This window comes from Schistocerca serialis, chromosome 4 (assembly GCF_023864345.2).
Source record: "Schistocerca serialis cubense isolate TAMUIC-IGC-003099 chromosome 4, iqSchSeri2.2, whole genome shotgun sequence".
NCBI classification, from domain to species: Eukaryota; Metazoa; Arthropoda; class Insecta; order Orthoptera; family Acrididae; genus Schistocerca; species Schistocerca serialis.
This window is the reverse complement of record NC_064641.1, coordinates 608769632-608796615: the sequence shown is the minus strand read 5'-3', so window position 1 is coordinate 608796615 and position 26984 is coordinate 608769632. Positions and strand designations below refer to the sequence as shown.

Genomic DNA, 26984 nt, shown 5'->3' with positions numbered 1-26984 from the left:
TGGTGACATATTATAAACTGATTAAATATCATGAAAAAAGCACATGGGATAGGTATTGTTTATAGATGTCAGCAAACGTTCTTAACATTTCTGCCCATAGTTTCTCCAGATTGCAACATGTTCATTATTCTCTGTCAACCATTTGGACCATAACCATCATCAGATCAAAATAAAACCTAAAGGAGTGATGAAATATAACTTGCCAACAACAGTAAAGTGAAATAGAGTTGTTGACCCATACATAGTACATATGCTTCAGGTTTTATTTTGATCGTATGAAGAGATACACATTGAAACGAAATTGTAAATACTGTTCTTGAAAATATTATTGAGTGGTGTTCTGCAAACTGTCTCACCGTCAGTTTCAAGAATATACAACATGTACAGTTCTGCACGTCTAGAACTTCAAATCGAATGATAAAAAATGTGGAGAGGAAGTAGTAACTAGAGTAGAAACATCAGTATTTTCAGGTATCCATACTGATATGAATGTAAAGAGAAACCCATTTTTGATTTTTTAAAACAACACAGTTCAACTACATTTCCATTTCGAATTACCGCATATTTTGTCTGTCAGTCTGCCTCTCAAACTTTGTTTCAGCTTCCTCAACCTGGGGCCCATCCTCTTCTGGACATGACCTTTATAACGTTGCAATCTTCAGCCTTCAGTATAAAAAATTTCCGGTTTTATTAGATTTTGAAGTAATGCTCATAAAATTTTTAACATTTTCAACTGGTGTAGATTATGCATCAAAAAATTAAATAAAATACTTCCCATGTGAGTGTTCGAAAAATTGCTAGTTTTATAATGAGATAAAAATCTTAAAATGTAATTATTTCCCGTTCTAACTACCCTTAACACAAAACGTTTTGTTCAGTGCTTCCACCAAAATATTTCCTCACTCACCAGGTAATATTAAATTTCTAAACAAACTGAAAAAGTGTATTTTTGGCAGCTTCTTTTATTACGTAGAAGATAAAATTAAATTTCTAAACAAACTGAAAAAGTGTATTTTTGGCAGCTTCTTTTATTACGTAGAAGAGTTTCTATTGTTTTCATACGTAAAACATAGTGGGTACGAATTACTAATTCGCATCTGACAAAAGAAAGAATTTGTTCATGGTCATCATGTAGCCATATTTACAAAAATATATAATACGAACGTAAAATTAACTCTGCATTATTACGATTAATAGTACAAGTGATCCATGGAACGTGGGAGTATTTGGCTGTGACTGAAACCTATCATAAGAAATAGTACATTGTGGTCGGAACAAATTTTGTAAGGACATTATCAACCTTGAAGGAGCAAGGTGGATACATGTACGTGAATAGTGTAATGCACGGATGCCCTGTGAAACTCATTGACGAACTGATGACATAAAGTGTGGTGAAAATGTAGTCTCTTTGAGACAAAGTTAGTGTATGTGGTGATCACGAGGGTGATAAGTGGTGATGTAAAGCCGATGTCTACATCTGCAAGGAATAATAAAGCTTGCATAACATGTTAAATGGTAGATTGAGTGATAGTTTTAATTGTCACCTATCAAAATTAAGCTACAATCTAGAAATTTAGCCATGGCGTTAGTCTTTCTCCGCATATATTTTCTTCTGTTGCGTGACGCGTTTTCCAGACGATGGAAGACGTGGTGGACATCTTTGTAGTAGAAGTGGCTTTGGCCATTCGGGAACGTTTCAGAAAACCTCTTAGTCATTCTAGAAATGCCTGCCACGTAATGGTCTCTTCTTCCGAGGAAAGAGGAACAGACCATTGGTTTTCACGACAGGAGAATATCGGGCGTGAGGTAATATTTGATAGCCCAAAGAAGCAGTGTGAGCCCTGTGTTGAATGTTCTGGAGCCATGTCGTATAGCAAAAAAATCCTTTGGACAGCTTCCTGCCACGCACTGTCTTGACAGCCATAACCAGTGCAAGAGATTTCGGTAGTATGTGCTTTTCCCATGTACAGAATGTTGTTCAAGATGATGGAAACTGATCCGCGACGGATTTCCACTCATCGCCTCGCTCATGATTTGTTAGTTGCTGAAGCACCAGGGCCTCCACGTCTGTGATTTCCTCAAATTGCTTCAGGCGAAGGCCGGGATGGTTCCTTTTAAAGGGCACAGTCGACTCCTTTCCCCAAATTTTCCTAATACGACTTGACCGATGACCTCGCTGGTTGGTCCCCTCGTCCCCAGTCAACCAGCCTCCACGTCACTTCCAGTTCTCAGTTCTAAACAGAGAGATGGTATGCCACGTCATTCTGTCACTCAGATTTGTTTGACCACCTTGGAGGCCTTTGTTGCTGTAGACTTCTTGCCGCACGATACTCCATTGCTCTGTTTTGTTTTTCCTTCACTAGTGGCGGGCAGCGGTTCTGTGACGAGGAGGAGTCACTGCGCACCAAGGCTACATTGCGGAAAAAAAGAGAAACAAATGGCTAGGTGCAAACAGGACTCGCGCAGTGAGTGTTCCGTACAAACTTAATTATCTATATAGGCTGATTATCAAAATCGCGGATCAAGGATACTGCTCATTTTTCCCTGTTATATATATTATTACTGACAAGGTGCGGGCAAAGGGATTCGAACACTTTCGAGAATGTTTTAATTTCAAGTATGAAGTCGGGTAACAAATGACAAATGAAATATTTTCCGTGTGACAGAATTACGAAGTAACAATTACGGAATTTGTCGTTTACTTGCACTGTAAACCCTTTCTTCTTGTCAACTTTCATGATTCTGTGCCAACTGTAAGTACCGTCTAGATTCTCATGAGTGAGTTTTCGAGTATCGAAATATGTGACAAAAATTCCCGTCTTTTAAATAAAGTGAGTTAGAAGCTTCAAATTTTTACAGTGCGAAAGGAGCATAGTCCTAAATATATGACATAGATTTTAACTTGATACTTCTATTCGTTCTTGAAAAGAAGCGTTCCTAATTGTCGAACGGGCAGACAGACAGACAAAAGTCTGTGGTAATATCAGTATATGTCTGTACTGCTTACTTTTACTTGTTATGGAAGTGAGGCTGAGTGTATCGGTAGGAGTGGAGTTTGGCTAAGGGATGTGACAGTGTATACTCTTATCCAAGCTTTGCGCTCAATTTTCTAAATGATTTAAGACCTGACACAATAATACAAATCTTCAGGAAAATACGAGGGCTGTCCAGAGAGTAACTTACGATCGGTCGCAAAATGGAAACGACTATGAAAATCCGATAAATCTTTGCAAAGATGTGTTGGGCAGTGTCTCTAGTATGACTCTAGGTAGAATTATGTCGCTCTTTTCATTCCTGAGCTCTTAGTGAGCGCGTAAAGATGTTATAGAAAATAGTGTCTCCCGCCAAGTACGAGGGCCTGGTGAGAATTTTCCCCTGATGCTATACAACCAACATTACGTAACTGTCGTGCGGTTTCTTCTTCAAGACAATTCTCAGCCTCATTCTGCAGCGGCAATGAAGATGTTCCTGCATCGTGTCAATTGGAAATGTTTGGTTACCCACAATACAGCCCGCAATTGTCTCCCACTGAGTTTCATCTCTGCTCAAACGAACCGCTGAAACAACATTTTGGCACAGACAACGAGCTTCAGGCTAGCGTAGAGAATTGGCGGAAAGCACTGGCGGCTGCCTTCTATGATGAGGGTATTTGAAAGTTGGTACAACGCTACGACGAATGTCTGAGTCAGAACGGCGACTACGTAGAGGAGTAGCTGAAAGGTGTAGCTAACTGTTACAAATGAAACATTTCTGATTTACACTGTGATTTTCATTTCGCGATCAATCGTAACTTACTTTCTGGACAGCCCTCGTAATCTGCCCGCCCAACATGAACCTAGTGTACCTGTATTATCTAATATAAATACTTCGCTGTACTGAGATTGCCGGCAGGAGTGGCCGGGCGCTTCTAGGCGCTACAATCTGAAACCACGCGACCGCTACGGTCGCAGGTTCGAATCCTGCCTCGGGCATGGATGTGTGTGACGTCCTTAGGTTAGTTAGGCTTAAGTAGTTCTAAGTTCTAGGGGACTGATGACCCCAGAAGTTAAGTCCCATGGTGCTCAGAGGCTTTTTTTTTTCTTTTTTTTGTATTGTGATTAACTTGACAAAAGAGATACTCAGTTTCGCGTACAACAACACACACTAGTCAAGGAGGTAGCACAATGGCATCATACTACTACCAACACCTTGATCAAACGCTGACAACCCAGAAAACATATACAGTGTACAGTGACACAGTAACAAAACATGCATCGATCATGAAGGCACACAGAAAGGTGAATTGAATCACTGAAGGTCTATCGCTAGATTACAATTCTTCAGTTTCTCATTTACTTTTATTTAGCGTATCACAAAAAAAATATACATTTGAAGCAAATTACGAACTACTGTCCTGGCCACAAATGCACTCTTTTGATCATTCCGTCACAACCAGGAAGCTTTTTGGGTCCCCAGGGAAAAAATCTCAGATGACATTCTTGAATTACGTGGCGAACAATCTGTTTTTCAACGCCACGGTCACAACTTCAGGAAATAGTTTTCTTCCAGTTCTACAGAGAGTCGGCACACCTTCTAGTGATTGTTCTTCAGTCAGAAATCTACTAGAGATTACATGGTATTCAAAGCCAGGTGGTTTGGTGGATATGTACGGAATCTTTATTTGTTACTCAGAGAAACTTTCATAATCACTATCAGATTCTAGCACCCTTTAATCTTCATTCTGGGGTTTCTTCAGCCGATGCTAAAGTGTTGTTGTTGTGGTCTTCAGTCCTGAGACTGGTTTGATGCAGTTCTCCATGCTACTCCATCCTGTGCAAGGTTCTTCATCTCCCAGTACCTACTGCAACCTACATCTTTCTGAATCTGTTTAGTGTATTCATCTCTTGGCCTCCCTCTGCGATTTTTACCCTCCTCGCTGCCCTCCAATACTAAATTGGTAATCCCTTGATGCCTGAGAATATGCCCTACCAACCGATCCCTTCTTCTAGTCAAGTTGTGCCACAAATTTCTCGTCATTCCAATTGTATTCAATACCTCCTCATTAGTTATGTGATCTACCCACCTAATCTTCAGCATTCTTCTGTAGCACCACATTTCGAAAGCTTCTATTCTCTTCTTGTCTAAACTATTTATCGTATATGTTTCACTTCCATACATGGCTATACTCCATACAAATACGTTCAGAAATGACTTCCTGACGCTTAAATCTATACTCGATGTTAACAAATTTCTCTTCTTCAGAAACGCTTTCCATGCCATTGACAGTTTACATTTTGTATCCTCTCTATATCGACCATCATCAGTTATTTTGCTCCCCAAATAGCAATACTCATTTACTACTTCAAGCGTCTCATTTCCTAATCTAATTCCCGCAGCATCACCCGATTTAATTCGACTACATTCCATTATTCTCGTTTTGCTTTTGTTGCTGTTCATCTTATATCCTCCTTTCAAGACCCTGTCCATTCGGTTCAACTGCTCTTCCAAGTCCTTTGCTGTCTCTAACAGAATTACAATGTCATCGGCGAACCTCAAAGTTTTTATTTCTTCTCCGTGGATTTTAATTCCTACTCCCAATTTTTCTTTTGTTCCCTTTACTGCTTGCTCAATATACAGATTGAATGACATCGGGGAAAGGCTACAACCCTGTCTCACTCCCTGTCCAACCACTGCTTCCCTTTCGTGCCCCTCGACTCTCATAACTGCCATCTGGTTTCTGTACAAATTGTAAACAGCCTTTCGCTCCCTGTATTTTACCCCTTTCACCTTCAGAATTTGAAAGAGAGTATTCCAGTAAACATTGTCAAAAGCTTTATCCGAGTCTATAAATGCTAGAAATGTAGTTTTGCCTTTCCTTAATCTAGCTTCTAAGATAAGCCATAGGGTCAGTATTGCCTCACGTGTTCCAACATTTCTACGGAATCCAAACTGATCTTCCCCGAGGGCGGCTTCTACCAGTTTTTCTATTCGTCTGTAAAGAATTCGTGTTAATATTGTGATGCAGTAGCTTATTAAACTGATAGTTTGGTAATTTTGACATCTCTCAACACCCGCTTTCTTTGGGATTGAAATTATTATATTCTTCTTGAAGTCTGTAGCCATATAATTTTAAGAAATGTGCATCATTTAACAGAAGTGTTAGATGTATTACCTAACTTAAATTTCACAGTAATGGTAGCTTCTCACCTTGTTATCTAATACTGTCACAGTGTAAAAATACACTAACCGTATTGTTAGCTTAGCTTATGTAAACCATTATGAAGAGAGCCACTGAGATGTAGTAGTTGTTTAAATACGTATAATGAACATCATGTCTAGAGCTGGCAATATAATATTAATTCGTGGAACATTAAACCTTCTAAATCATCCTGCACGCACTCTAAATGCATACTGCCTTGCTTACTTCATGCTAATGATGTAATTTTAGGGATAAAAAATCGAACGTAACTCCAGTTGACGGTACGGGTACTATATAAGGATTTTATGGTGGCTGAAGAGATGCAGAATCCGTCTTTCGTGCCACAGGTGGGCGGCATGATCAGCAACACGGGACACAGCGTCATCTTCACGGTGGAGAACACGACGCGGCACCACGTCAACGTGTCTGGCGGCCCGCTCTCCTACAAGTACCAGTTCCACGAGATACACGTGCACTACGGACAGCACGACGACTCGGGCTCCGAGCATAACATCAACGGCTACGCCTTCCCCGCCGAGGTGAGTTGCCGGCGCCAGGAGCCACTTAAGTCCTCCGTCTCTCCACTTTGAAACCAGCCAGACTCCACTCACTGAGCAAACACTGTGCGAGGGCGTGCTGTTGTCAACAGTGCAGTCGTTGAATGTTTATGTGTCATGTCGTAACAATTACTAAATACAGTCTCTATTGAGAAATGAGTGAAAATGACGTTTAATGACGTTGGAAACCACTCGAAACTCATGACTAACTCTTGATTGCCAGCTGACTTTCCTTAATAAACAGAGCTCCTTGAGGGTGTAGTGAGACCGGTAAGTAAGAACGTTGTACCACGACATGTGTAAGGAATAGTCTTACACGACCGACGGTGCAAGTTTAATGCTTGATTATTGTTTTTGATTGTGTCTAATGGCATATTGATATATTGATAATTATTTGTGTTTTCCCTGATAACGAGATAATGTAGTTTCTAAACATTTTGTGATAAAGAACATCGCCATATTTCGAAAACTGGTGCTGAATTATCTTCACGCTGAAATAAAGAGCAGTCGAAAGAGATCGCTAGTATTCACACTGACTTAATGTTTTACTCTGACACTAAAGTTCAAATAGGATACATTTTGCTGGAGAATGAATAATTTAATCACTTGCACATTCTAAACGTCTCTACTACGATTTATACACATTCGACCGTGTTCCATGATACCGTATACCTGTAAGCTGACTGCTTCCTTTCGGAGCTTGTGGTTCAGCGTCGAGCGACCGCTTCTCCGGACGTCTGCCGCTTTTAATTAATACAGTCTCTTTGGCCTATGAGATACAGTTAAAAAAGTAAATTCTATGCCTCTTATCAGTGCCCTGTAGTAATCCAACAATTTTGGAAGAACTCCAAGATGCGACAACTGGATTCTTAAACGAGCTCCACAAACATCACTAGATCTTCAATAAGCATTTGCTACCATCTCCACAAAATCTCCGATATTGAAATTTCGACTCGAGCGAAACGGAATTTCTTATCATCTAATAACCTTTGACTAGTCGCCTTCTTTCGTTAAACGACATGTCCAGCTAGATACTTTCTCTACGCTTTGTTAGACTGCCTCTTCCGCAACGGTCCGAGTACGCTCGGTAAACAGCAAAAGCTGTCTTGAAAAAAAAAAAAAAAAAAAAAAAAAAAAAAAAAAAAAAAAAAAAAAAAAAAAAACATTATGACACTTCCCACGTTCGCGTACGGGAACACATTTCTGAATACTTTGGAATATTTCCGCTACCGAGTACCCAAATACGCACCGCAATACCACCAGAACCTCCGAACACTCAAAACTTATCTTCTGCCCCCAACAGCGGTGTTGGCCGGCTCCTAGATTCTGATAGCTCCAAACTGCCATACGAAAGTTTATTCAACACACAAGCCTGTGGTCCAATAAACCTTCGCTGCAATATGTAGGTACTTCTATTGCCCATTTCCCGTTAACACTATTGCAGTAAAGTGCTGCTGGTTGCCGACACTATCAACAGATTATTCCCAAGGTGTATTACGAAACACCAGCGACCCCATGAAAATCACTCGCCTTTTAAAACAGCTGAGTCGTCGCAGCATGGAAAATCAGGCGTATATCTCCAGGCTAGAGTATAGACCAGAATACATGTCTGCAGAAATTTATTCAAGTAGGGGCACGATTACAAAAGTTACGTTTCTGATACAACTTGTTAGCTGAGCACGACACAAAATTTGACACGAAATATACAAATCGTGTAGTATCCTCCGTGGGTAGGTTACCACTATACGTTAAACATTGTGCATATTGTTAGTTTATCCCAACTATGTCTTTTCGCATTATTAACTTGCTGAGTACCAGCGTTTCCATGGTACGTTTTTATTACTCTCTTATATTAGCCCGTCTCGTTCTTCCCTCTCATTCCCTGCCTATCTCCTCCAACTCCTCACTGTTTGTCCATCTATTCCTGCACCTCTTTCTATCCATCTCCTCCTTTTCCCTCCCTCTATCCATTTATTCCTCCCCTTCTGTCCACTACTCCTTCCCCTCTATCATCTCCTCTTCACATCTCCTCTACGTATCTCCAAGTCTCCCTCTATCTATCCATCTCTTTCTCCCTTCACCCAATTCATTTCCTCCTCTTTCCTTTCTCTGTCCACCTCCTCCTCGCCCTACATGCTTTGTCCTTCTCCTCCTCTTCTCTTTCTGTTCATTTCTTCCTCCCCTCTCTCTCTGTTCATCCCCTCCTCATCCCTCTCTCTGCCTATCTCTTCCTCCTCCTGCCTCAGCCCACATCATCCCCTTCCTTTGTCCATCACTTCCTCTCCCCTCCCTCTGTCAATTTCCCCCTCCAACTCTCTCTATCCACCTCCTCCTCAACTTCGACCTGTGCTAAACTCCTAGTCCGCCCCCCCCCCCCCCCTCTCCATGTCTGTGCATATCCTTCCCCCCATTCCCTCTTCACGTCATCATGCTTACCCCAAGAAAACCCTGTTGATTCTTATCCCCAAAGTATTTCTTTCCAGATCAAAATAAATGTACATGTATCAAATTTGGTTGAAATCACTCCATGGGTTTAAATAAAGCTTTTTACCCGTGGATTTTCCAGCGATACACGCATTTCAAATATATTTCTCATACACACTGAAGAGCCGAAGAAACTCGTACACCTGCCTAATATCTTGTAGGGACCGCGCGTGCATGCACATGTGCCGCAACACGACGCAGCATGGACTCGACTAAAGTCTGAAGTAGTGCTGGAGGGAACTGATACCATGAATTCTACAGGACTGTCCATAAATTCGTAAGACTACGAGAGAGTGGAGATCTTTTCTGAACTACATATTGCCAGGCATCCCAGATATGCTCAATAATGTTCATGTCTGGAGAATTTGGTGGCCAGCGGAAATGTTTAAACTCATAAGAGTGTTCCTGGAGTGACTCTGTAGAGTTCTGGACGTGTGGGGTGTCGCATTGTCCTGCTAGAATTGCCCAGGTCCGTCGGAATGCAAAATGGATGCAGGTGACCAGACAGGATGCTTACGTACGTGTCACCTGTCAAGAGTCGTATCTAGACGTATCAGGGGTCCCATATCACTGCAGCTGCATATGCCCCCCCCCCCCCCTCCCTTGGGCATGGGTGTGCGTGTTTCTCCTCAAGATAATTTAGGCTAAGTAGTGTTTAAGCGTAGGGACTGATGACCTTAGCAGTTAAGTCCCATAAGATATTACACACATTTGAACTTTTTTTTTGCACATGCCCCCTACCATTACAGAGCCTCCACCAGCGTGAACAGTCCCGTGCTGACATGCAGGGTCCATGGATTCATGAGGTTGTCGCCATACCCTTTCACATCCATCCGCTCAATGCAATTTGAAACGGACTCAGCCGACCATACTACACGTTTCTAGTCATCAACAGTCCAGTGTCGGTGTTAACGGGCCGAGGCGAGGCGTAAAGCACCGAAAAGGCATATCGATGATGTTTCGTTAAATGGTTCGCATGCTGACATTTCTTGATGGCCCAGAATTGAAATCTACAGCAATTTTCGGAAGGGTTGCACTTCTGTGACGTTCAAAGATTCTCATCTTTGTTCTGCAGGATCTCTTTCCCGCCGCAGCGATGTCGGAGATCTGATGTTTTACGAGACTCCTGATATTCATGGTACACTCGTGAAATGGTGGTACGGGAAAATTTCCCTTTCATCGCTACCTGGGAGATACCATGTCTCATCGCTCGTGCACAGACTATAACACGTTTCCAGTAATCAACAGTCCAGTGTCTGTACTGATAGGCCCAGGAGAGCCGTAAAGCTTTGTGTCGTGCAGTCATCAAGGGTACACGAGTGGACCTTCGGCTCCGAAAGCCCATATCGGTAACGTTTCGCTGAATGGTTCGTACGCTGACACTTGCTAACGACCCAGCATTGAAACTGCAGCAATTTTCGGAAGGGTTGCACTCCCGTCACGTTGAACAATTTTTTTCAGTCGTCGTTGATCCCGTTCTTGCAAGATCTTTTACCAGCCGCAGCGATGTGGGAGATTTGCTGTTTTACCAGACTCCTAATGTTCACGGTACACTATTGAAATGGTCGTACGGGAAAATAACCACTTCAACGCTACATCGGAGATGCCGTGTCCCATCGCTTGTGCGCCGACTACAATACCACGATCAAACTCATATCATGATAACCTGCCATTGTAGCAACAGTAATCGATCTAACAACTGCGCCAGACACTTGTTGTCTTACATAGGCGTTGCTGATAGCAGTGCCCTATTATACCTGTTTACATATCTCTGTATTTGAATACGCGTGCCTATACCAGTTTCTTTGGCGCTTAGTGTATATCTGTTAAAGACAGTATAAGACATCGTTGACAAAGTTAGACCAAATTTCAAACTATACACGAACTTCTTTAAAATTGGGTAACACTTCTCCATCTTACCTGTGTATCAGGGCTAAATGGCCAGACACACAATGGATATATGGCCAGCTGGAAAAAAAAGCTTTAAAAACCAATAGTGAATCGTATAAAAGAATGTCCAATAATCTTAGTATGTTTTATTGAACTGTTTGTAACAGTCAAGTGTTCTAGAGGAAGTAATAGGGAATCACACAAGTCGTTCCTCATTGGCTACAACGAAACAGGAACATTAACCCATTGCTGTTTTGGAATCACAACCAATTTTTATATCTCGCTATAGAGTTTTCCTTGGAATATAAAACTCTATAGAACCTATTATGTCTGAACTACTCTTTTATGTTTTTACTTTATTAATAGTAATTTGGAGGTCTTATTTTTTCATCTGCCTTCTGCAGAATCAATCTTCGGAATGTATTCAGTTGTCTTCTGTAAAAATAAAGCAATTCCCGTCAAGACTAAAAGTAACCGTAATTTTACGGTGTGGATAACTATTCAAAAAGGGTATGGCCATCTCTCCCATCCTGGCTTAGGTTTTCCGTGATTTCCCTAAATCACTCCAGGCAAATGCCGGGATGGTTCCTCTGAAAGGGCACGGCCGACTTCCTTCCTCATCCTTCCCTAATCCGATGAGACCGATGACCTCACTGTCTGGTCTCCTTCCCCAAACAACCCCAATTCATCTCTCCCAGCCGACAGGGAGAGATGGCCACAGCACGTCATCAAACTTGGTGGACTATAACACAAGGAGAAAGAACTTGATGGTTAGCAACAAGACCTATATTGCCTAGAAATGTAAGTTTCCCTAATTACTCAGTGTAACTTACGGAAGGTGGAAAGTATTGGCATGCTATATAATATTACGGTGTATTAAAATCTAAAATCAAGGATAACACTGACTTTTTCTTGAAATAAAGAGTAAAGTGCTGCATTAACGTGTAGGTTGCGCAGAAGACTATCAACTGACTGCAGAGCTGTAAAACTTGAAGTTGAAGAACCGCAGCAGTTACCCATCTCCCCCATATGGTTATCGAATCCTGTTTTACCCTACCTTACCACGCGTGATATCAACACTAAACACGCACAACACTTATGCACTCTGATGGCCCCTCCAGCCGTCACAGAAGAGTCTAACCATACCCAGCCATTTACATATCCGACGGTGGTATGCAGGTATACCACGTTACATTGCGATCCCACTATGGTTTCAGGGTGCGCCACCTATTTTTATCAGGCAGTGTATGTTTTGATTATTTGTAATCTTGTGTTTGCGATTCAAGAGCTACCAACTTTATACTATTGCGTATTTAACTGCATTTCTCAGATCCAGTAGTCTGTGAGGAGCACGTTGAGTGCACCTCTCGTGGCTTCTTCAGTTGACGAATTTGTACATAACATATTCAAGTGCATATAATTGTGTATAGATGTTAGTTTTCCGTTGCACTATGAACATAAAGTAACTGTACTGTGGCCATAATGGGCTGTGGTTTTCTGTTTCTGGAGGGCTGGCAACACTGAGTGGTAGAGGGGGATCCCCCGACCACAGTGAGCATCGCACGAGTACGGCAGAACTCCAACACACGTTATAGTGTTCAGCTGCGAGAAATATGTCGGTAAGGAATACCGAAAAGTACGAACCACGTGTTGTGATCCGTGTTCTAATCGCGGAATGAACAACACTAACCGAATTTTTTTCACGAATTGAGACGGTTTCCAGCGAAGGTGTTACAAACAGAACGTGTGTGTAGGTGATGTAAGGAGTTTAGTGGAGGCAGAACCAATGTTCATAACGAAGAGAGGAGTGGAAGACCTTTCATTCTGAGTGACGAGTAGGTGCAAGAAATCTAGGAAACTGTTCGTGAAGGCAGCCAGTTGACAGTGGATGAAACTTTTGGCAATTTTTCCACAACTCTCCAGAACTCTCTTAAACTAGACATTCACAGAAAGGCTGGGATGCCGAGAACCGTGCACAAGATGCGTCCCAAAACAACTGACAAGACAGCGCAAAAAAAAAAAATGGGTCAACAGCGTCCATGAGTTTCTTGAGCAAGTTGAATTGCAAGGTGAGGATTTTATGGGCTCCGTTGTAACTGGAGACGATACGTGTATGGTTCATTACACACCTGAGACAAAAAGGTCGTTGTCACAGTGGCGTTACACCGATTCCGCATCTGCATCTGCCAAAAAATTCAAAACCACAATGTCGTGCAAAAAAACATGGTCTCACTGTCTGCAACCGAAAAGACATCACTTTAGTTCAATTTGTACCTCAGGTGGAGACCATCAATGCACAGCAATATTGGGTCCCTTAAAAGACTCCAAAGGAGCATTGAAAACAATAGTTTGGGAGTGCTAACAAGAGGAGGGTGCTTGTTGCACAATATCCGTCTTCACACAAGCCTAACCACCAAGGCCTCCTGGCCTCATTGTAATGTTTTGAATAGCCTCCTGTACTGCCCTGACTTGGCGCCTTCAGATTATCATCATTTCTTGCCCTGGAAGTCCGCCTCGATAGCTGAGTGGTCAGCGCGGCGGAAAGCTGTGCAAAGGGGCCCAGGTTCGATTCCCGGCTGGGTCGGAGATTTTCTCCGCTCAGTGGCTGGGTGTTGTGTCGTCATCATCGTCATCATCTCAGCCCCATCGAGGCGCAAGTCGCCGAAGTTGTGTCAACTGACAGTACTTGCACCAGGCGACCTGTCTACCAGACGGGAGGTCCTAGCCACACGACATTCCATTTCATCTCTTGGAAGGTACACGTGAGTGGAATTAAGTGTAGAAAGTGGTTCTGAAGTGGGAAATGAACTGGCGGTAGAGTTCTTCGAGAAGGACCAAAGCTCACAACATAAACTCAACGGGATGGCGTATATGTGGAAAAATAGTAAGTGTATCAACAAAATCTTGTAATATTTTTCTCAAATACACTTTTTCAAAAACAGAAAATACAAAAATTTAGTAGTCTTACTCTCTAAACATACATCGTAATTTAGGTCCTGTGTAACTTTCTATCGCCCATCCCCTTCCTTTTGAAACAGTCATCTGACAGTAACTTGCTAAAACGTCGAAACTAGTAATGATACCGTTAGAGTAGCCTGTGGATGAAATGTATGATAAAACATTTCACAAAATGGTCCTGCTTCTCGAGGATTATATGTGTAGCCTACGTGACTACAACATTATTCGCAACAATGAGGCAGTATCCAGAATGAGAAGGAAGTTTCATATCTGCGCACACTCCGCTGCAGAGTGAAATTCTTATTCTGGAAACATCCCCCAGGCTGTGGCTAAGCCATGTCTCCGCAATATCCTTTCTTTCAGAAGTGTTAGTTCTGCAAGGTTTGCAGGAGAGCTTCTGTGAAGTTTGGAAAGTAGGAGACGAGGTACTGGCGGAAGCAAAGCTGTGAGGACGGGGCTTGAGTCGTGCTTGGGTAGCTCAGTTGGTAGAGCACTTGCCCGCGAAAGGCAAGATTCCGAGTTCGAGTCTCGGTCCGGCACACATTGTTAATCTGCCAGTAAGTTTCAATGAGAGAGTATTACAAATGTTCAGCATTTCTACAGCACAGGTCACTTGAAGTTCGTCTTTCGGTAGTTTCCTTCATCTGCATGTAGCAGGTAGATTCGCATTGTACACATGTCGCTGGATTGGTATAATGATGAAATTAGAGAAAAAAATGACACGTGAGGTTCTATAGGCGGACTTTCATCCCAGGCAGCCAACTTGGATGGATCCGGAGTGGAGACAAACGATACTGGTAACAGCTTTGTTGCCCCACATACACGCTTACTATGGGATGGCTCGGAGAGTACGCATGGAAACGCATTCGGATGGAGTACAGCCATTGCGCGCGATTGGTCCTAACGATGCACCTAACGTTTAATGAAATAATGTACTACACGCCGCACTTTTACGAGTAGCGGGAGTGTGTGACGGCGGCAGGCACACGTCCGCAGCCGCCTGCCACAGCATTTCGGCCCGGCACGAGGCTCGCTAATATTTCAAAGGGCGCGCGACATTAAGCATCCGCCGTTCGGAGCGCTAGTGAGCCATTAATCCGGAGCCTGGCGGTACCGCGCCGCTGCCTTGCGCCCCCTACCGCCGCGCCGACTAACTACGCCGTACATTAGGTACTACATTAAGTGTAAATGACGCCTCGGACCCCCGTGTTTGTGCGAATGTACTGCTACACTGTTTGCCTCTCCGTGCGACGCGCTAACAGTATTTCGTGGAGCAGTGTCGCGTCCGGTTATAAAGCCTGGTACTGGACCTGGCGAGTACGTCGTAACAGTTGCAGAAGTCACCCTAGCAGTGTTTCAGTATCAAAGTGTTGGCAGGACGCGACCAAATGGTAACCGCAACCGCTTTACTACTACTTACTTGTATTATTTGGCAATAAATGCAATTTAAAAATGACTTCTGAAGCATATGACATTTCCAGACGTTAGTCGTCTGGCGTATTTACACCTACATCTACATGAGTTCTCTATTATTTCACTTTTTTGGCAGAGGCTTCATAGAGCAACTTGAATCCTATTTTTCAACCGTTTCACACTCGAATAATATGTGGAAAAAATAAACACCTACATCTTTCCATACGAGCTCTGATTTCTCATATTTTATCACGATGATCAGTTGTTCCTAAGTTCTTGTGATGCTTATGTATTCAGTTGAATCCGCTGCCTTTAAATTTGTGTAATTGCTAGTGTAACCGAAACTGATGGAGTTTTTTAGCAGTCAAATGATGATATCACGTTTTTTGTACCATTCAGGGGATTTTGCCATATTTCCCTCCATGCGGGTACATTATCTCAATCATTTTGTAATTTGTTATGATCTTATCAAGATTTCACTCTACGGTAAAGGACAACATCTTTATCTTCTGCTCAGATTGCTTCTTAAGCCGTTTATATAGATTAGGAACAGGAATGGACTATAACACTTCCTCGGAGAAACCCAGATACAGTTTCTGTTTCATTAGATGGCTTAAAACTTCGATCTGTCTAATAGTAAATTACGAATGCAACTGCATAACTGAGAAGGTGCTCCATAGACCCGCAATGCGATTACAAGCCATTTGTGAGGGACCGTTCAAAAGCCTTCTAGAAGTCTGGAAATGTGGAATCAACTTGAGATTCCCTGATGACACCACTCATTACTTCGTATGACGAACGTGTAACGAAAGTTAAAATAACATACCGAAATGCAGCTGGGTAACCTCATTTGAACAAAACCGATATTTCAGCAGCTGAACTCCCCGTCATATTCAATACCCAATTCAAACGACATATCGCTGTGCTTTGCATGTTCTGTCCGGTGGGATACTCCAAACATGGGCGCTAATAACCTCGACGTTGAGCGTCAGAAGCTCCAAACACACACACGCCAAACATGAAACCACAAGGAAGGCGTATGCAGAAAGACAGAGCACATGGTAGTGAAATTAGCTGCACAACACAACCATAGATGACCAACGTCAGACGTTATCGATGATGAAATATTAGCCAACAGTAGATGCTAACTTAACTCCACCGTTATCTGAGAGGGAGAGTGCAGGATTATAAACAGAATTTAAGAACAGTGCTCCTTCTCTTCTTTAAGATAATTTGCTAGTTACACCTAGACAGCTTCCTTAATAACAACAGTCAAACAATTGGAATTGCTTATCGTTTCTCTATGTTTCTATATTCCGCTGGATGACCGGTACAAAGGCTGTGTTCTGAAATTGCAGATTTTCCAGGCTGCTGTAAGCGTGTGGGATACTTATGCGACCGGCCGGAGTGGCCGTGCGGTTCTAGGCGCTACAATCTGGAGCCGAGCGACCACTCCGGTCGCAGGTTCGAATCCTGCCTCAGGCATGGATGTGTGTGATGTCCTTAGGTTAGTTAGGTTTAATTTGTTCTAAGTTCTAGGCGACTGATGACCTCAGAAGTTAAGTCGCATAGTGCTCAGAGCCATTTGGGAAACTTATGCCTCATATAACAGACCTCCACTGTTCTGATGATTTGGCCACAACAGCGAGGCGTATAGTAGTCATCCGCCTCCTAGATAGCTAAATTAGCCTTTACAGAGACTGTAAGTGCCGTATTCCTAAATGACGGTCGGAAAACCCAGTTCACATTGTGTTTCCCAAGAATTTGACCAACTCTCTTGGAAATACAACCAGCGTAAAACAAAGCAGCTGTAGACTTAAGCGTCACCTCATTAACCTCAACACACTCAACCGACATGTGATCGATAGTGCAACGGTCCTATGATCTGTCTCAAACTATACTCAATTTGGCGTGAGGTATCTGAGGTTGAGCTAAATCAGCTGATCAGCTGACAAACTTTCAGTGACTGAGGTGATATGGATCCTATCGACGAAGGTTTCAACTACCATTTCACGCTTATCTGGTAGGTGAGAACCACCAGGCCAAAAAAAAAAAAAAAAAAAAAAAAAAAACTGGCTTCCTGTAACAGGCATGTTCCAACGTACCATTATCCTCTTTCCTGACCAACATATCAAAGAAGAGAAGGCAGTTATCCTTTTACACCTCCACAGTAAAGTCAATATTGTAACTGGACTGAACTGGGATATTCTAACCAGACGTGACAGTTCTCAGTGCCATGACACCAGCTAAAAAAAGTGTCACCTTCACATCTAAAAAAGCATGCAGATATCAAAGCTATTGATTACAGGATACTTTTCCGGAAAACTTTCTTAAAATATTAGCAGTAAAATTTGTTGACTTTTGATTATTTTGTATGTTCAGCTTCTGACAAAACTATAGAAGAAAGACACACGGAATAGTAATAAAAGAAATATACAGAAAGAATAACAGACTTGTGTAAAATTATTCCAAGTGAATGATTACATATCTCATAAACATCGCAGTTCCATCAGAGAGCCGCTCGGTGTGGCCGAGCGGTTTGGGGCGGTGTTTCACGGATTGCTCGGCTCCTCTCGCCGGAGGTTCGAGTCCTCCCTCGGGCATGGATGTGTGTGTTGTTCTTAGCATAAGTTAGTTTAAGTGGTGTGTAAGTCAAAGGACCGATGACCTCAGCAGTTTGGTCCCTTAGGAATTCACACACACTCTCCATCAGAGCTCTGTGTTCCGCGAACTTACCCGTGCAGTAGTCTTTCCAAAGGTCTTTATGTAGTTGTTCCACTAGCACTGAAATCTTCTGTTTGGGACTGTGTTATACTGTTTGTTCCACTGCCACCATGACATCCTCCGGTGAGTAATATAACACATTTATAAAATGATGTTTTGCACGTTCCATGACTGGCGTTGATGTGGTTGATGCGTTCCAAAGCTTTCTCGTCTGTTGTTGATATTGTTGGTTAATCTCAGGCCTTGTGCGGCAATCAGTGTCCAATTCACTCTCCGGCGTTACTCTAAATCTCAAGGAATGCGGGACCTACATCAAGTAGGACTAACAGGGCACACTGTACACATTCAGAGATGGGTAACACAAATAGCCACAGGTTTTTATAATTAACAGAATTGGCAGACGTTTGAAGACTGAAATTATCACGTAAAAGACCATTTTGTTTGGAGATCCAATATTAAGTGGAGAATCTATAAACATAATTTAGCCCCAGAAGATTATACTAATTAACGCAGGTACAGACGCACTGAATCATTCTTCAGACACTCTGTACGTGACTGGCACGAGATGAACACTTAACTTGCGGTAAAATGCTAAGTATCCTCGGGCATACACTTCAAAGTGTTTTGCGGAGTATGTATGTCAGTGTAGAAGTATATATGGAGTTGGTTGGTAGAGTCTATTTAGATTCTGTACTGGCTTCTAGACTCAAGCCTAACAGGAAACACTATCGACTGTGTTTTTGTACGTGAAGTGTTTGTGTGTGATCCGCAACTTGTTCCATTGAACACTCTGATAATGATGCTTCCAGTTCTAATGCGCTGTTTGTGCGCTGTTTCAAGGTGTTTTGAAACTGTTAGAAAGCAGTCGATTATCACGCCCTGTTACGTAGGAAGGAGTTCGTGATTTAGATGTGATCCCTTATGAATGGGACGGCCGGTGTGGCCGAACAGTTCTAGGCGCTTCAGTCTGGAACCGTGCGACCGCTACGGTCGCAGGTTAGAATCCTGCCTCGGGCATGGATGTGTGTGATGTCCTTAGGTTAGTTAGGTTTAAGTAGTTCTAAGTTCTAGGGGACTGATGACATCAGGTGTTTAAGTCCCATACTGCTCAGAGCCATTTCGAGCCTTCTAAATGGCGGAAAATTCAAAACTCCAAAATGGTTGACCAGGCGCACTTGTCCTGAGAGTAAAAAGCGAGATGTTGGACCTTAAGACCGCCTCTACGATGTTAGAATCGAAGATGGCGATCCAAGATAGCAGACCTGAGGATACATGGGACATCCTGCATGGTTGTCAGACTTCTTGGATTTTCTCCAGCCCTATGACGTCACAATACAAGATGGTAAGCCAAGATACTTGGCAAAGAAATAGTGGAAGAGCCAACATTGTTGCCAGGTCATTTTTCCTGAGCCCAGCATCCAAGATGGTGAACCTGAGGGTATTGGACAACTTACATGGTTCCCACATCACCTGTGCTAAGAGTTCAATCATCCTAAGTGCAAAATGATATCTGAACAATTTCCCCCACCACATTTACGCTAACTTTAAAACTGTGTAACTTAGTTATGCTGTTAAGCAATTACCACCACCACTGCGATAGGATAGGAACATTTATCTAAACAACAACATTACTTATTTGTATAAACAGTGTAATCCACCAGAGGCCTGTGCACCAAGCAGTGTGCCGACCGCACAGCACAGCGTTCGCTGCCGTGCCGTGTCACACTACCTGCTTCCTGTCACCGTGCACCACCAGCGACGTCCCACCGACTCGGAGGTCCAGTGGGGTGTGGTTCTAATGCTATGACTGCAGCTAGCTCTCTGTGTGATGTTAATGGTCCCGCGACTGCGTCAGCTCCACAAGTGATAGAGCACAGTGTGAGACATGTATGTGTCAGTAGGTGCCCCCGTTCCCAACTAAGCGTGCATGCCACGTGATTCCTGACACTGCCTGCGGGATATTTGTGGCCAAAGATTTTCCCAATGCTATTTATAGCAATGATACTACGTGCAGTTGGAACATGGTGTAAATTTTTCGCTTGTCTGAACGTGTAAGTTATTCCAAACGAGACAATACTTAGCAAGTGGTTATACAGGCATATTTTTATGACATTAATCATACACGAATCTTACTGATGGACAGCACCCTAAAGCGCTATAGGAATGCGATCTAACAGTTATAACATTCCACAGCTGCCTCAGCACACACAGTCGCCTGCAGACTGATATTCAGTTTTCAACTGAAGCACGTTTTGTGCTAGCTAATTAAAGTGTAGGTACTTGATGGTTCTATACCAATTGAAATACATGCTTCTTTAATACAGTTTAGTCTACTTTTCAGTCTCCCCCCTCCCCTACCAATAAACACGTGACAATTTCCGAATAAGATTATTTTAGCATTTCTGATGTACGTATTAAGAATTCAAATTTCTTGTGCTGCAATGCCTGTATTGTAACATTTCGATGACATTCAGCATCCCCATGGCTGTACGATAGGATATTACTGCACACTTTCCGATCTTCGTTGGAGCCTGGATAACATTTTCTAGAATGCACAGTTTCCTTAGAGTGTTAGAGAATGGTGGTCAATGAAATGTGTTTCTTGGAGAGTGACACACCTCGCAGAACACGAAGGAAGTTTAGAAGGATGAAATATCACAACTCCAATCGCATGTAGAAAATGTGCTCATAAAGCTTCATAATGTTGTGTGACCATTGTGACACATGTAGTAAGGTAGTAGCAATAGTTTCCTATCATTGATTCAAAATGTATTCACAACAATCTGTAGTCCCACTAGTCGTAGATTAGTAGTATTAGTAGTGTTAATAGCTGTCAGTTTATACCATCGATTCAAACAGATTCGCAACTGTGACGATCATAAACTTATTCTGACAGATGGCAGTACTATTCCTTAACTAACACAGGTTTTCGCTGTAGGCAGTCTTTGGTGCTGTAGGTTATTTGTCAGTTGCCGTATTCATTCAGAGGTCTAGGTTGTTAATATAAGTAGTAGTGCAAACGAAGGGAGAGATATAGTATTTGTTGACTATGACCAAAGTGCACACTCCAAGAGTATCAATATTTATCCTCAGGTTGAAATATTGCTCACCTTTAATTCATGCCACGTCTGGACCTTTCACGAGTCCAGTCATCCATAGACCATACATTCTGTAGCCCCAGTCTTGTAATACCATTTTCCTTAGCTGAGGACCCAGCACTTGACCGACTCGTATATGACTGGTGAACCAGCACCATCACAGGCTGGCCACTCGAGGCAAGGTCATCATCACCACTAGGGAGACACTCAGCGATCTTTGTTGAAGCTTCTGCAGTGCTCGCTAACACTTCCGTAACAGATGTCTCCTATTCTAGCTACTATTAGATGCAGTATCGGAGCTCTTTCGAACGTCTGTCCTGCCGTCGAAGTGCTAGCCGCCACGACCACTGGTCGTGATAAGAACAGACGAGTCGAAGCGCCGCCGTGCCATGACGTACCCTTCATTATCATATATTTTTGCTGTAGGATAGACTTCGATGTGACAGAAATTTGTCAGTAGGCATAAAGAGCGAGTTAGCATTAGTTTACAGTATTCAATTTCATGCGAAGTTTATTCCCGTGACTACGAAAAGTTGGCGACCGTAGTCTATGTATGGAGTGTTTTGATGGCAAGGGGTGTTTTTGGTGATTTTACAAGGCAAACACACATGGAACTTTCAAGACTATTTGGCGAGCGTAGAAGATCCAATTTTCATCTTTTTGGACATGACGATTAGTGTCAGATTACTGTTGATGACATTGTTACATCAGGAATTTGGTACAAATCGCAGAATCCATCATGTAATGCGTCGTATTTTCCAGAAATACTTGTACTTTGCGAAGGTAAAGACCACTTCCCAGGTACTTATAATGAGTGCATGATGATGTAGCTCTGAAAGCCTCAAGAATGGTACAGCTTCCTGAAAGTGAACATCAGCAATACCTATGATCCATAAAGCTCTGTGTCACAGAAAGGAAGATCAACATAGAAACCTTATGTACAGGCCTCAAGATAGTATAACTGTGGGATTGTCTTGCTTAGAACAGTGGAATCATTGTGCTGGATGTGTACTGTTCATGATTTCGGTCACTCAATTGCAGACAAAGGTTTTCGAGTGGTTTGTATAACTTTGCGGCCAGCGTGAAGCAATCGCTGCGTCAGTCCACACTGTCACTTTTCTAAGATCACAGATTGTATCTTAAAAGAAGCTGCGTGAATTTCTTGTATTCACACGCTACGCAAATAATTTTAGACGTGGCAGAGTAGCCCATTAATTGGTGTAAGTCTTGCCTTGATACGTACTAGATGAACTACGAGAAGTGTGGAAGTGTCACGGGTTTGCAATTCGTGATAATTGACAGTGCCGTACACTCATTTGGAAGCGTCACAGAGAACATGCAGACGCAGGAACGCATCCATCGGAGTGTGTGTATCACTTGGACAACGTCAAGGTCAGAAAACCAGAGCGATCAGTGATGCATGATGTCGAAATGCGCCGGCGGTTGGGGCCGAGCGGTTCTAGACGCTTAAGTCCGGAACCGCGTGCCTACTACGGTCGCAGGTTTGAATCTTGCATCGGGCGTGGATGTGTGTGATGTCCTTAGGTTAGTTAAGTTTAAGTAGTTCTAAGTGCAGGGGACTGATGACCTCAGATGTTAAATCCCGTAGTGCTTAAACCATTTGAACATTTTTTTTTTTTTTTTTTTTGTCGAAATCTCTGGAAGGTAGTGGCTTCTCATACGCAAGCTAACTGTCGTCATATACCAACATTGGAGTCGTGAGAGCGGTCGTCATACATCTCACTAGAATGTAATAATGAGAGGGTAAGTCTTATACATATGGGACTGTAAATACCTTATGGCGCAAACTGCAGTAGGCAAATGTTAATGTTCTATGTTGGGTAGCGTATCGAGTCAATTTGAGTTATCCTGAAACATACCTGTTTGATACATTTTAAGTATATACTAGAATAATATTTAACTAATCAGACACAGAATGTTATAGCGGATGGCAACTATCCCACATCTCAGTATACATAAATGATATAGTACTTAGAGTCAGCTGTACTGTAAGATTTTTCGGTGACTGTACTGTTGCGTAATAGAAAGTATGACTGTTGGACTATCGTAAGGAATTTTGAAAAACAGAGAACCAATTTCCTCTGAACACTGTTCCACATTCTTGACCATGTCAAGCCTAATCATAATGAAAGGCTTTAAATATACGATAGTGACAATAATTTAAAGAGAGCACCTGATGTTAGTAAATTCAAGTTTATCGATGAACCTTGTACAAGTATTTAGGCTTATTACTATTAAATGGAATGATCTCGTAATATGAGCGTTGCGAATGGAAGTGTTCTGGGAAAATGCAGTGTATTTCTAAAGAAAATCGCTTACAAGATGGTTGTGCCACCATTCCTGAGATTTTTCCAGTGTTTGGAGCCCTTGGGAACGTGAATAGAACTGTTCTGGGAAAATCCAAACCACCTCTAGAGGAATCATACATAATGTATTGGTGCCAGCAATTCTGGAATATTTTTCCATTGCTTGGAGACCTTATGAAGAAGACATGACAATGGGCAATGAATTCAGAGATCGGCTGCTAAGAACTGAACAGGGCAATAAATCCCGACATACGAGAGTGTAATACAAATGCTAGGGGAGCTTAAATGCGATTCCTTGGAAAAATTACGACCTAGTTCTCGCAACAACAGTGGGTAAAGCCGGCCGCGGTGGTCTAGAGGTTAAGGCGCTCAGTCCGGAACCGCGCGACTGCTACGGTCGCAGGTTCGAATCCTGCCTCGGGCATGGACGTGTGTGATGTCCTTAGGTTAGTTAGGTTTAAGTAGTTCTAAGTTCTAGGGGACTGATGACCACAGCTGTTAAGTCCCATAGTGCTCAGAGCCATTTTGAACAGTGGGTAAAAGGGTGTGAATATCAGGATGGAAATGAGACATCGCCCATAGGCTGACTTCAACTACTCATGACCAATGGGTTAAACAGAGTACAGTGCGTGCATACTGGGAACTTTATTCTTTTACCTCTGCAATTGCAGTGGTATTGAACACGTAGCGAAATCTCCAAAGTGGCTACAATTAAGGCGAATTTCACTGGTAGAGATATATTTCCTTCTTTAACATCAAGACAGTTTCTCCTCTAATATTTCATTATAGAACATCTGACCTTCCATTTTAACCACCATATAATCACAAAAAAGGGGTCTGTAATGCGTGTATGCACATTTAAATTATTCTTCTTGGAGAGGAACATGCCTTTTCTGTTAGAGAAGGACTGTTTATCATGGTGAACAAGCAGGTATGTGTGGTGCATTTAACAGCTACGTGCATGTTAAATTTTCCATGTCCATCTCTGTGAGAGATGGTGACAAGGCGAAAATACTATTTCTCCTGCACAGGAATGAAAATGCTGTAGCAAGAGGAATACTGCAGAAATCTTGTGCATCAATACGTCCTCAATAGTTCAAAATACTTGTAAATTATTCAGAACGTATTCTGCATTAACTGGGACGAACTGCAAAACTGTACAACGTATAGAAAAGAAATAGCGCGTGAAAGCAAGAGGTGCACATTTTTACATAACACTCGAAATAGTATCCTGTGTTCTTACCTCGGCCGGGATTTCTGTTACACTTTCGTCTGGTACTGCATCAGCCTGTTAACATCATAGTGTCGCATCTTCAGATTCGGTGTGTATGTCAAGCCTTCTTCATAAGAGCTCCAACACTGAAAAAATACTCCAGAATTTGGGACACTAGCCCCTTGTATGGGATATTCTTCACAGATGCATTTCAGTTTAAAGCTTTCATTCGCCTTTCCTAATAGTGATTTTATGAGATCGTTCCGTTTAATAGTATTACGCTCAAGTAACTGAATGACGTTCAGCACTAATCTTGTAATTAGATACTATCAGATTCGTTCTCTACGTTATTGCCGTTTTCGTACATATCAAGTTAACGTTTTTCATTATACTCGGAAGAAATTTTGTCTTCAGCTTTCAGCAATTCCCTAATATATCTTTATAATGATACCGTGCTCTACACACTCAGCAATCGTATAGTGTTGTGACCCGAAGTGTTACTTCGTTTATGTGTATTAAGATGTGGTAGATTTGCCGTCTACTATAAAGCACAGTGTCCCATTACTTAAATATTCCTCAACAAAAGGGTTAATAAATTTCCAACAGAGTAATGTTAGAAAGCTTTAATATGATCCCATAACCTGCATACAAAACATAAAAGACATTTGGTGTTTACTTTTAGATTTTTGCAGTCCTTTTTTACCCTTTCACGAATCAACTCTACTGACATGTATGACAAGCGCTCTCGCGGTTCTAATTTTGGGAATTGATGACAGCTACCTTCCATGGACATATGATGTCTCCAGGAACTGTTTTCTCCCACATTGATCGAGGCTTCTCCTTTCAACATCTCGGACCGCTGGTCACTGTGGTATTCTGATGCTGAGCGCTTGCATGGGATACACACCTCTCGATGGATGTGTCCCACCGATCTGCAGGTCCTCTGTGGCGATTCTCAATGGGCGTTCGGCACCGTCAATTATCTTTGACTGCAAATATGCAGCAATTTCTTTTAGTTCATCCAGTATGTGTTAAGGCAAGACTTTCACCAAGCCAAAAGGATTCCTCTGCCCCGTATAGAGTTACCTGCATAAGTACAAGAATTTCTTACTACATCTGTCAAGCTATAGGCTATGACCTTAGGATAGCGACTGACTGGACTGATTCAGCGATTGCCTTAGATTGGATACAAAATGATTGAAAACGGTCAGAAATCTTTATCGACAATCGAGTGATCGACATTAAGAACAGCTCGTCTCCATCTCAGTGGTTTGACAATCGTATGTAAGACAGACACACAGACGTACTCTCAAGAGACCTACACCGTAACACATCTACGTCCATCTTCCCTATGGTGACAATGAGTTTCATAGTTTACAGATCTTCTTTTCTCAGTAGCCGGTCCCATTCTGGAAACTTCCAGATATTCTAAGATTACATCATGAAGTGCTCATTGCAAGCACAATGGACGCGGTCACTGCCTGCACAACGTGCAGCTCTTACTGAAAAATACTACATTTGGGCCAAGTTCGAGTTGTAGCAACGCCATCAGCAGTAACATAATAGGAATCGTCATATACTAGCGGTAAGACGATATTTGGGTTTTCTGTATTCGTCAGACAGTCCTGGAAGTTTCACATATGTGTCTGCCACGTAAGTTCGCAAAAAGGACACCTTGCTATCAAACAGAAGTCCCACACACACCATGGAAGTATTAGAGTCGCCACAACATTTCTCCGTTACAGGAATAAACTTCGCATGAAAATTCACACTGTCAACAAACGCTACATCGCTCTTGATAACCACGAAGCCTACCTACAGCAAAATTCTGTAGGAGTTAAGGAAATGGCGTGCTCCATTGGTCAGGTTGCATTGACAAAGTGACACTGGTGCGTAGCACGTGGGCTATGCGACTGATGCCCTCATGCTGCCCCGGACAGGACAGGAGATAGCTACTGATTGTCAACACTCAAAACTGTGCGAACGAGTATTGTTTAAGTGTCAACAGAGATCACTAGGTGTATTCTGGGATACTTGTGTGGGCCTGCCCTGGCACATCTGGCCCATGATGGAGCGAGTCTCGGGACATGTATGAGTCGGCTAAGTGCAGCTTCTTAATTAGTGACCTGGTTTTGCCAAACT

The 26984-nt window shown here is 42.4% G+C and overlaps 1 protein-coding gene across 1 annotated transcript in view; it reads left to right on the top strand.

Moving 5' to 3' along the window:
- The window catches only part of LOC126474635 (carbonic anhydrase-related protein 10), a 648234-nt gene that overhangs the window by 17548 nt on the left and 603702 nt on the right, over positions 1 to 26984 (top strand). Inside the window, exon 3 of the mRNA XM_050102114.1 lies at positions 6526 to 6717. Coding sequence (XP_049958071.1) covers positions 6526 to 6717 — 192 coding nt within the window. The remainder of the gene's footprint in view (positions 1 to 6525; positions 6718 to 26984) is intronic.